This window comes from Panulirus ornatus, chromosome 11 (genome assembly GCF_036320965.1).
Source record: "Panulirus ornatus isolate Po-2019 chromosome 11, ASM3632096v1, whole genome shotgun sequence".
Classification (NCBI taxonomy): domain Eukaryota; kingdom Metazoa; phylum Arthropoda; class Malacostraca; order Decapoda; family Palinuridae; genus Panulirus; species Panulirus ornatus.
Window position 1 is genome coordinate 95,301 of NC_092234.1, and position 12,122 is coordinate 107,422.

At 41.2% G+C, this 12,122-nt stretch overlaps 1 protein-coding gene across 14 annotated transcripts in view; it reads left to right on the plus strand.

Annotated features, from left to right (window-relative positions):
- LOC139751162 (uncharacterized) overlaps positions 1-12,122 on the plus strand; it is a 166,152-nt gene that overhangs the window by 53,337 nt on the left and 100,693 nt on the right. For 4 of the 14 annotated variants that reach the window (XM_071666264.1, XM_071666263.1, XM_071666267.1 and 1 more), the window contains exon 5: positions 6-363. The exons of the other annotated variants lie outside the window; for them this stretch is intronic. In XM_071666264.1, the coding sequence (XP_071522365.1) occupies positions 6-363 (358 nt within the window). The remainder of the gene's footprint in view (positions 1-5; positions 364-12,122) is intronic. 14 annotated transcript variants of the gene reach the window in all.

A 12,122-nucleotide genomic window follows, 5' to 3' on the forward strand; every position in this document is an offset into this window, starting at 1 on the left:
TACAGACTGAAGAGTCATCCCAAGCAAGGCCGATGACTGAGAAGTCTATAGTTATGGATTCTGCTGAAGCAGCCATCCCACTTAATGCATCATCGCATTTATCATGTATCGACATTGGAACCCTCAACCTGTCTTTACCAAAGAGGTTCTCTACCTCTCTCATCAAAAAGATTCTCACAACACGATTTGTTCCACACAAATACTGGAAACCTCCACAACGGCAGTTTGGCAAGTATAGAAGGCGTGTACCAGAAAAGCTGTTCAATATTCAAGAATATCCCACACTCCGGTACAGTGTTATACAGGATGGCCTCTACTGTGCTCCTTGTGTTGTGTTCCAGAATACAGATGCCATTCTCATTGGTAAGCCCCTCCAGGATTGGAGCAATGCTATTCGTCACACGATGTATCATTTGCAGTCTAAAGGACACAAGTATGCTCTCCAGATGTCAGCCAAGTTTTTAAACAATGATAGATCTCAAAAATCATCTAACTTGGGCTCATCAGGAATGATTGTACCCGTGGCTGGTTGGGAACGAACTAGTTGTTTGTCATAAAGTTGTTTGTCATAATCTTACTACTTAAGTACAAGTCAAAGATTTCATTTCCACTTTTGTGCCATTTGATTTGGTGTCATTTTGTTGTCATGGTTTGGGTTTTTATATACTGAAGCAGGGGAGAAAGAATTCTACCTCAGTATTCCCTGCATGTTGTAGGAGGCCACTGAAGGGGATGGGAGCAGGGGGCTGGAAACCCTGTCCTTGTATTTCAATTTCTAAAAGAGGATACAGAAGGGGTCAAGCAGTGAGTGCTCAGCCTCCAGTAAGGCTCAGATTGAGGTGTCTGAATGTGTGTGGATGTAACCTAGATGAGAAGAGAGGAGAGATAGATAGTATGTTTGAGGAAAGAAACTTGGTTGTTCTGGGTCTGAGTGAAACAAAGCTCAAGGGTACAGGGGAAGAATGGTTTCAAAATGTCTTGAGAGTAAAGTTATGGGTTGGTGAGAGGAAACAAAGCTCAAGGTTAAAGGGGAAGAATGGTTTCAAAATGTCTTGAGAGTAAAGTTATGGGTTGGTGAGAGGACAAGAGCAAAGGAAGGAGTATCACTACTTCTGAACTGGAGTTCTTGGAGTGTGAGATAGAGTTTAAGAATGTACATTCTAGATTATTGTGAGTAAAACTGAAAGTGGATGACAAGAGATGGGTCATTATTGGTACTTATGCACCTGGTCATGAGAAGAAAGATCATGAGAGGCATGTATTTTGGGTCAGTGGGCATTATTAGATTATGTATTAATCAATAGGCATGTAAAAGAGAGACTTTTGGGTGTAAATGTGCTGAAAGGGGCAGCTGGTGGGATGTCTGATCATTATTGTGTGGAGGCAAGGGTGAAGAATTGCAAAGGTTTTCAAAAAAGAGGAAACAGTGTCACAGAGAAGAGATTGGTAAGAGTAAGTGACCTTGGAAAGGAGACTTATGTGAAAAAATACCAAGAGAGATTAAGTGTAGAATGGCAAAAGGTTAGAGCAAATGAAGTGAGGGGAGTGGTTGAGGAATGGGAGGTGTTTAGGGAAGCAGTGATGGCATGTGCAAGAGATGCATGTGGTATGCAAAAGGTGGGAGGTGAGCAGATTAGAAAGGGTAGTGAGTAGTGGGATGAAGCATTAAGATTGTTAGTGAAAGAGTAAAGAGAGAAGTTTGGATGATACTTACAAGGAAGGAGTGCAAATGATTAGGAGAGGTATAGGAAAAAGCAGCAGGAGGTCAAGAGGAAGGTGCAGGGAGTTTGAAAAACAGGGCAAATGAGATTTGGGGCGAGAGAGTATCATTAAACTTTAGGGAGAATAAAAACATGTTTTGAAAGGAAGAAAATAATGTGCGAAAGATTAGAAAACAAATGGTGACATCAGTGAAGGGAGCAAAAGGGGAAGTGATAACAGGTAGTGATGCAGTGAGATGGAGTGAGCATTTTGAAGGATTGTTAAATGTGTTTGATGATAGAGTGGCAGATGTAGGATGTTTGGGTCAGGGTGGTATGCGAAGTGAGAGAGTCAGGGAGAATGGTTGGTGAAAAGAGAAGAGGTGATTAAAGCCTTGCAGAAGATTATATCTAGCAAGGTGGCGGGATTGGAAGGTATTGGAGTTGAATTTATTTAAGAAAGGGGGTGACTTGTTGATTGGTAGGTAAGGATAATCATTGTATGTATCGATCTTGGTGAAGTGCCTTAGGATTGGAAGAATTCATGTATAATGCCATTGTGTAAAGGCAAAGGGGATAAAGGTGAGTGTTTAAACTACATAGGCATAAGTTTGTTGAGTATACCAGAAAGTTATATGGGAAGGTATTGACTGAGAGGGTGAAGGCATGTACAGAGTATCAGATTGGGGAGGACCAGTGTAATTTCAAAAGTTGTAGTGAGTATGTGGATTAGGTGTTTGCTTTGAAGAATGCATGTGAGAAATACTTAGAAAAACAGATGGACTTGTATGTGGCATTTATGGACCTGGAGAAGATATATGATAGGGTTGATAGAGATTCTTTTTGGAAGGTCTGAAGAATATATAGTGTGGGAGGTAAGCTGTGAGAAGTTTTTATCAAGAGTGTAAGGTGTGTGTACGAGTAGAAAGAGGGAAGAGTGATTGGTTTCCAGTGAAGGTTAGTTTGCGGCAGGGGTGTGTGATGTCACCATGGTTGTTTAATTTGTTTATGGATGGGGTGGTGAGAGAGTTAAATGCAAGAGTTTTGGAGAGAAGGGTGAGTATGGAGTCTGTTCGGGATGAGATGGCCTGGGAAGTGAGTCATTTGTTGTTAGCCAGTGATACAGCACAGGTGGTTTAATTGAGTGAGAAAATGCAGACGTTGGCTACTGAGTTTAGAAGTGTGTGAAAGAAGAAAGTTGAGAGTAAATATGAATTAAAGCAAGGTTATTAAATTCAACAAGGTTGAGGGACTAATTAGTTGGGATGTAAGCTTGAATGAGGAAAAATTGGAGGAGGTGAAGTGTTTTAGACATCTGGGAGTGGACTTGGCAGTGAGTGGAGCAATGGAAGTGGAAGTGAGTCATGGGGTGATGAAGGGGGTGAAGGTTCTGGGAGTGATGAAGAATGTGTGGAAAGAGAGAACATTATCTCAGAGAACAAAATTGGGTATGTTTGAAGAAATAGTAGTTCCAGTGGCATTTTGTGGTTGTGTGACATGGGCTATAGACAGGGTTGTGCAGAGGAGGGTGGATGTGTTGGAAATTAAATGTTTGAGGACAATATGCAGTGTGAGGTGGTTTGATCGAGTAAGTAATGAAAGGGTAAGAGAGATGTGTGGTGATAAAAAGACTGTGGTTGAGAGAGCAGAAGATGGTTTGTTGAAATGTTTTGGACATGTGGAGAGAATGAGTGAGGAAAGGTTGACAAAGAGGATTTGTGTCAGAAGTGGAGGGAATAAGAAGCAGGAGACCAAATTGGAGGTGGAAGGATGGAGTGATAAAGATCTTTAGCGATTGGGGCATGAACATACAGGAGGGTGAAAGGCATGCAGGGAATAGCGTGAAGTGGAATGATGTCGTATGTTGGGGTCGACATGCCATCAATGAGCTGAACCAGAATATGTGAAACGTCTGAGGTTAACCATGGAAAGGTGTGTGTGGCCTGAATGTGGATAGGGAGCTGTAGTTTTAGTGCATTACATATGACAGCTAGAGAATAGATGTGAGCAGATGTGGCATTTCTCCGTAAGGTCCTTGGCGCTACCTCATTGTCGCAGGGGGTGGCAATGCTGTTTCCTTTAGGGCAGGATGGCACTGGGATTTTATGTATGCATGTGTATGTGTTTGAACGTATATGTGTTAATATGTGTATGAGAATGGATGGGTCTTTCTTTGTCTGTTTCCTAGTGCTACCTTGCTAATGCAAGAATCGGCAATCAAGTTATTTATATATTTATTTTGCTTTGTCGCTGTCTCTCGCATTGGCGAGGTAGCGCAAGGAAACAGACGAAAGAATGGCCCAACCCACCCACATACACTTATATATACATACACGTCTACACATGCAAATATACATACCTATACATCTCAACGTATACATATATATATATACACATACAGACTTTTGGATGTTAATGTGCTGAGAGGTGCAACTGGAGGGATGTCTGATCATTATCTTGTGGAGGCTAAGGTGAAGATTTGTATGGGTTTTCAGAAAAGAAGAGTGAATGTTGGGGTGAAGAGGGTGGTGAGAGTAAGTGAGCTTGGGAAGGAGACTTGTGTGAGGAAGTACCAGGAGAGACTGAGTACAGAATGGAAAAAGGTGAGAACAATGGAAGTAAGGGGAGTGGGGGAGGAATGGGATGTATTTAGGGAATCAGTGATGGATTGCGCAAAAGATGCTTGTGGCATGAGAAGAGTGGGAGATGGGTTGATTAGAAAGGGTAGTGAGTGGTGGGATGAAGAAGTAAGAGTATTAGTGAAAGAGAAGAGAGAGGCATTTGGACGATTTTTGCCGGGAAAAAATGCAATTGAGTGGGAGATGTATAAAAGAAAGAGACAGGAGGTCAAGAGAAAGGTGCAAGAGGTGAAAAAAAAGGGCAAATGAGAGTTGGGGTGAGAGAGTATCATTAAATTTTAGGGAGAATAAAAAGATGTTCTGGAAGGAGGTAAATAAAGTGCGTAAGACAAGGGAGCAAATGGGAACTTCAGTGAAGGGCGCAAATGGGGAGGTGATAACAAGTAGTGGTGATGTGAGAATGAGATGGAGTGAGTATTTTGAAGGTTTGTTGAATGTGTTTGATGATAGAGTGGCAGATATAGGGTGTTTTGGTCGAGGTGGTGTGCAAAGTGAGAGGGTTAGGGAAAATGATTTGGTAAACAGAGAAGAGGTAGTAAAAGCTTTGCGGAAGATGAAAGCCGGCAAGGCAGCAGGTTTGGATGGTATTGCAGTGGAATCTATTAAGAAAGGGGGTGATTGTATTGTTGACTGGTTGGTAAGGTTATTTAATGTATGTATGACTCATGGTGAGGTGCCTGAGGATTGGCGGAATGCGTGCATAGTGCCATTGTACAAAGGCAAAGGGGATAAGAGTGAGTGCTCAAATTACAGAGGTATAAGTTTGTTGAGTATTCCTGGTAAATTATATGGGAGGGTATTGATTGAGAGGGTGAAGGCATGTACAGAGCATCAGATTGGGGAAGAGCAGTGTGGTTTCAGAAGCGGTAGAGGATGTGTGGATCAGGTGTTTGCTTTGAAGAATGTATGTGAGAAATACTTAGAAAAGCAAATGCATTTGTATGTAGCATTTATGGATCTGGAGAAGGCATATGATAGAGTTGATAGAGATGCTCTGTGGAAGGTATTAAGAATATATGGTGTGGGAGGCAAGTTGTTAGAAGCAGTGAAAAGTTTTTATCGAGGATGTAAAGCATGTGTACGTGTAGGAAGAGAGGAAAGTGATTGGTTCTCAGTGAATGTAGGTTTGCGGCAGGGGTGTGTGATGTCTCCATGGTTGTTTAATTTGTTTATGGATGGGGTTGTTAGGGAGGTGAATGCAAGAGTTTTGGAAAGAGGGGCAAGTATGAAGTCTGTTGGGGATGAGAGAGCTTGGGAAGTGAGTCAGTTGTTGTTCGCTGATGATACAGCGCTGATGGCTGATTCATGTGAGAAACTGCAGAAGCTGGTGACTGAGTTTGGTAAAGTGTGTGAAAGAAGAAAGTTAAGAGTAAATGTGAATAAGAGCAAGGTTATTAGGTACAGTAGGGTTGAGGGTCAAGTCAATTGGGAGGTGAGTTTGAATGGAGAAAAACTGGAGGAAGTGAAGTGTTTTAGATATCTGGGAGTGGATCTGGCAGCGGATGGAACCATGGAAGCGGAAGTGGATCATAGGGTGGGGGAGGGGGCGAAAATTCTGGGAGCCTTGAAGAATGTGTGGAAGTCGAGAACATTATCTCGGAAAGCAAAAATGGGTATGTTTGAAGGAATAGTGGTTCCAACAATGTTGTATGGTTGCGAGGCGTGGGCTATGGATAGAGTGGTGCGCAGGAGGATGGATGTGCTGGAAATGAGATGTTTGAGGACAATGTGTGGTGTGAGGTGGTTTGATCGAGTAAGTAACGTAAGGGTAAGAGAGATGTGTGGAAATAAAAAGAGCGTGGTTGAGAGAGCAGAAGAGAGTGTTTTGAAATGGTTTGGGCACATGGAGAGAATGAGTGAGGAAAGATTGACCAAGAGGATATATGTGTCGGAGGTGGAGGGAACGAGGAGAAGAGGGAAACCAAATTGGAGGTGGAAAGATGGAGTGAAGAAGATTTTGTGTGATCGGGGCCTGAACATGCAGGAGGGTGAAAGGAGGGCAAGGAATAGAGTGAATTGGAGCGATGTGGTATACCGGGGTTGACGTGCTGTCAGTGGATTGAATCAGGGCATGTGAAGCGTCTGGGGTAAACCATGGAAAGCTGTGTAGGTATGTATATTTGCGTGTGTGGACGTGTATGTATATACATGTGTATGGGGGTGGGTTGGGCCATTTCTTTCGTCTGTTTCCTTGCGCTACCTCACAAACGCGGGAGACAGCGACAAAGCAAAAAAAAAAAAAAACATACAGACATATACATATATACACATGTACATAATTCATACTGTCTGCCTTTATTCATTCCCATCACCACCTCGCCACACATGAAATAACAACCCCCTCCCCCTCATGTGCGCGAGGTAGCACTAGGAAAAGACAACAAAGGCCCCATTTGTTCACATTCAGTCTCGGTGTAATAATGCACCGAAACCACAGCTCCCTTTCCACATCCAGGCCCCACAGAACTTTCCATGGTTTATCCCAGACGCTTCACATGCCCTGGTACAATCCATTGACAGCACGTCGACCCCGGTATACCACATCGTTCCAATTCACTCTATTCCTTGCACGCCTTTCACCCTCCTGCATGTTCAGGCCCTGATCACTCAAAACCTTTTTCACTCCATCTCTCCACCTCCAATTTGGTCTCCCACTTCTCTTTGTTCCCTTCACCTCTGACTCATATATCCTCTTTGTCAATCTTTCCTCACTCATTCTTTCCATGTGACCAAACCATTTCAAAACACCCTCTTCTCTCTCAACCACACTCTTTTTATTACCACACATCTCTCTTACCCTTACATTACTTACAAGTATAGTAGATAATATGAATAATACTGTTTAGAAACAGTAGTTTTGTGTATTGTTAAGTCATGGATAGTAAACCCTGGATTTAACGCTCCCTGATATGATGGATTTCAAATTGACGAGAGCCTTTAGCACTGAGGTATATTTTCATAGGGAATCATGGTTTATGATCGGTATCTTCAAAACTTACATAGATTTGCCTAAGAGAGCCATAACTAGTCACATACTCAGTACCAAGAAAGATGATAGTGCAAAATTCATGGCCTTTTTTATTTTCTATTTTAGCTGAGGCAGCATGAGCAATTGAATGCCCTAATAAAAGCCATCTCATTAACACTATGTTTTAAGCAATTATGTAGATTTTGATGAGGGATCCATGAAAGTTGGCTAGTTCCTTTCTTTTTGATGCAGATATCTTTGGAGCCATGACTGCTATTCATTGGCTTCACTATTAATGCAGATGTGAGTGAAGAAGTTATGTATAAAAGCCATTATTATTATTGCTGATGCACATCTTTGTTGGATGGCCAAAACCTCTGACTGGTGTCATTAGTGTTGATGTGGATCCTCATTAGGTGGCCACTACTATTGGTTTATGTCTTCATTGCTAATATACATCTGCTTAATGGCCATGATCTTGGGCCATTTTCATTACTGATACAGATCTATTGGCTTGTCTTCATTGTTAATGTAAATGTGGATGGATGGCCATGACTGCTATCATGTCTTTAGAGCTGTTATAGATCTGGGTTAGTTGAACATGACTAATGGATTTTGTCATCATTGTCTATGCAGATTTAGATTAGATGTGCATGATTACTGACATGAGTCTTCATTGCTAATTCAGTGCTGGGTTGGGTGTCCATGACTGCTGACCTGTCTTTAATGCCAGCAGTGATCTGGATTAGGTTGCCACAAGTACTAGCCTGTCTTTTTTATTATCTGTGTAGATCTAGATTAGACGGCTATAATCTCTGACCAGTATTGTCATTGCCAATGCAGATATGGATTGGATGCTCTACCTTCACTACTAACACATATCTAGATTGGCTAGCCATGACTAGTGGCATGTCTTCATTGTTAATGCAGAACTGGATCGGATGACCATGGATAGTGGTATGTGCCTTCAGTGTTGTTACAGAATTGAGTCAGATGGCTATGGCTTCTGACCTGTATCTTGAGTTCTGTTGCAGATTTGAGTTGGGTGCCCATGACTACTGGCATATGTATTCAGTGCTGTAGCAGATTTGGGTTCAGTTGCCTTGACATAATGGCCTGTGTCTCCGCTGGTGTAGATTTGGGTTGGGTAGTTGTAATATCTAATCTGTATCTTCATTGGTGATGCAGATTTGTGTTGGTTGGCCATAATTTGCTGGTCTGTCTTTAGTTTTAATGCCATTCTAAAGGCAGCATGATGTTAGCATATTTTGTCTCAACGTTTTGATGTGTCACCACTTTTGATAGATTTGTGTCAGTATTGCAGCCTATCAAGCAGTACTAAATTGTTCATCTTGATCTTGAAATTTTTCATTAGTAGTCTTAGTCAAGATCTGTGCTTGTAAGTGCAAAGTTTTACTCAAATGAAATATGGTAGTTGAAAATAATTGATGGTATATTTATGATACTGTTCTTGTACTTTCTAAGACATTAAACTTGAAATTCAGTGTATTAACATTATTAATCAAAGACACATCTCATAGATTTTGTTTACATTCATATCACATGGCTTCATCTGCATGGCAGATACAATTTTGCTTGGTCTTTTTAGCATTAATTCCAGCATGGACACCCCAGGCTGAAGAATACCGTATTAAATATATAGGGTCCCATTGTTGTTTATGGGACATCAGAGATCCTATGTTTGCAATAATGTCAAGGAAGAGGAAGATGTACCATACAATAATGCTGGTGCTCAGAGAAGAGTTCCCTGAAGTCTCTCATGTTGCATTTCTGATATTTACTTTCAGTTTGTTCTTCTCATCAACCATAAGTACACTGAAATACACATTTTTGGATGCTTGGTCTTACTACTTTGTCTAGTAGGCACAAGCAAAGTTAAAATAGCTTCTTTTTCAGCAGTTAGTGCCATTTTGCTTGTTTATGTTTATGAAAAGGAAATAACTGGCCTATTTGTTCTACTCGTGTGTGATAGAGCATGTGAAAAAAAATGTGACAAAAATCAAGAAACTGATGCAAGCAATGCTAGTGTGATGCAGCCTTAAGGTGAATGCCCATACCTGTGTATCTATCTATAGCAGTGATGGCTGTTCCTGAGTGGAACACTTCAAATGGGTGGCTATGGCAGTAGAGCCTCCATAACTATGAACTCCTGTGCCTCTTTTTAGTGTTTAGTGCCATACCCTTAATTGGTCATTGGCAGAGGGCAGCATGAGCACAGTGTTTGCCCATAACTACTGACATATCTTCACTGCCAGTGAAATTTGCTGAGGGGCCATGACTATTGGCCATCAGTGCTGATAAAAGTGCATAGGATGGAGAAAGATGGGATTACTGTGCAGTCTAGTGTTTGCACTGCTTTTAGTGATATGCATTATGGGGTCATGACATCTGAGTCAAAGGCTGTGACTTCTAATAAGTGTCCTCACTACTAATAGAGATCTGCATTGTAGGCCTTGTTTTTAGTATTAATGAAATAGCGCTGGGACCATGACTGCTACCTATCGTCTTCACTCCTAACGAAGGTGTGGGAGAAATCATGACTATTGATTAATGTCAATTGTATCATGAGGGCATGAATACTGACCGCTATCTATAGTGATGAAAGTGGTTGAGAACTATGACTTTTAAGACATTTTCTTCAGTGCTGATGAAAATGCTTCGAGGACCATGGCTGTTGACCATTGTCTGCATTGTTGATAAAAGTACATGGGGGACCATGGCTAATAATTATTGTCTTCATTACTGTTACAATTGCATGAGGAACCATGACCACAGGCCGTTGTCTTCAAGTAGTAATGGAAGCACATGCAAAGCCATGACTATTAACCAGTGTCCTTAATGCTTATAAAAACACATCAGATGACTATGACTGTAAGGGTGTATCAGCAGCCATATTTACTATTTTGAAACTTCATGATGGGACTACAGTGATAGACCATTTTTGTAATGAAGAGCCATCAAAGCCATTTTATGTCATATGGTGGAGATGATTATGAAAGACACAATCATTGCTGTAGATACTGGCGTCTTTTTCCCCCATAGTAGGTGCTAACCTTACTGATATCAACCTATTTCCAAAGGGCTTTACTGTGTTTCAGCAGTGACATACTTAGGTATTATAACAAATCCCTTAAGTCTACATTTAAGAGGGCTTAGGACTTCTATCTAGATGAATCCATATGGAAACAAGCAATCCTCCATGTAAAACAAGATGATATTCCAACCTTCTTGCCTTCCACAGCTGCCTCTGGTAATCTGGTGTCTGAATATTGCCAGAAGTTGTGGAGAACGCTGTAGGTCTGTAGGTGAATGTTATCCCAATTTCATGTCTGCAGCTAGAGATTGGGGTGACTCTTTGGGTAATCTATCCAGATCCATTTCTTTGTAGACCCACAATTTAAGCAGCTGGGATAAATCAATCAAGGAAAGCATAACCTCAGTCATACAGGGTCAAGTCTCAGCTGTACTGGATTAAGCATCTTCTTTGCTGGACCAAACTACTGATTGCATAATGAAGGCTTACCTGTGAAATGTAAGGGCCCCTACTCAGGGAATTTCTTATTTGCTCTCCTGAACTCTTCCCTTGGTACTTCACCCTCATGTCTTGCATATTGGTAAAGCCCTTTCCCAGTGCCCCATCTATTCTGAATATCATTGTATCTTTTTAGGGAGAAGTGGTCAGTCAGTTTGGTTGATATGCATTGGAAAGAGTTCCATGGGATTGTTGACTAGGCTCAGCAAGATTAATGATTTAACATCAAGGATTGTACATTAATTGTCCAGCTAATGGAAGTGGCAAGTGGCCTGACATATAACATTATATTCCTGAAATAAGGGTAGGCATCTGGTGTGAGACTTCTTTTGTTCTTTTATCTTGAAAATGCAAATTTGGAGAGAATCTCAGAAAATCCAGAGGATTAATGGAAATAAACAAAACTTGAGGCCCTGGAACCTTTGTGTCTTGTTCCAGTTGCTTCAGAGATGTTTGGATATCGGAGGAGGAACACTCTTCACTTTATGAATAAGCTTGGTTACAGGATAATCATATCAACTAAGGACAAGCAAGCAGCAAGCTTTCTATTTCAGCAGCTCTATATGGCAATGAATGTTGCACTATTGCCTCGTGTCCCCTCTCTAAGGAACTGGAGGAAGTTAATATACATTTCAAATGTATTTCTATATAGATACTTTTTATGAGTCTGAATCTGATATTGATAGAATGAATGTCAGAGAAGGAAGTGATCGCTCAGGGAAGATATATTTGAAGTAATAACCAAGAAAGATCTCCCATTTTTATAGCTAATACAGAAGGGCCTCACTTGTTGTCACCCCAGTTAATGACACTTTGCTTAATGCCTTTTATCAGTTTTGGGACAGGTTTACATTAAGTCAAAGAGTTTTGCTTTTAAGTCACTAGAGTCATGAAACTGCAACTTTGGAAGTCATGACTATGGACCTTTTCCCCCAGTCATCAGTAAAACACACCCAGTAAGTCACAAGAGTGAGCTCTTGTCCGAGTAAGAATGATCATTGGGGGACTACAACATCCAGGTTAATGGGCTGATAGCCTCTTGCCCTACCACCTCAACCCTCTTTTGTAAGCAAGATTCGTTACCATATCTGGTAAGTGTTTATGTTCTTTGCATTCACACTGTAGTGTTCTGAAATGCAATAAACCTCCCTCAATCCAATTTTCAACACCAGACATACCCTCATCTAAAAGTACATTTCTCAGACATGAACAGGTTACACTCTTTTGACACCACCAGTCTCCAACAAAATGAACATTGATTT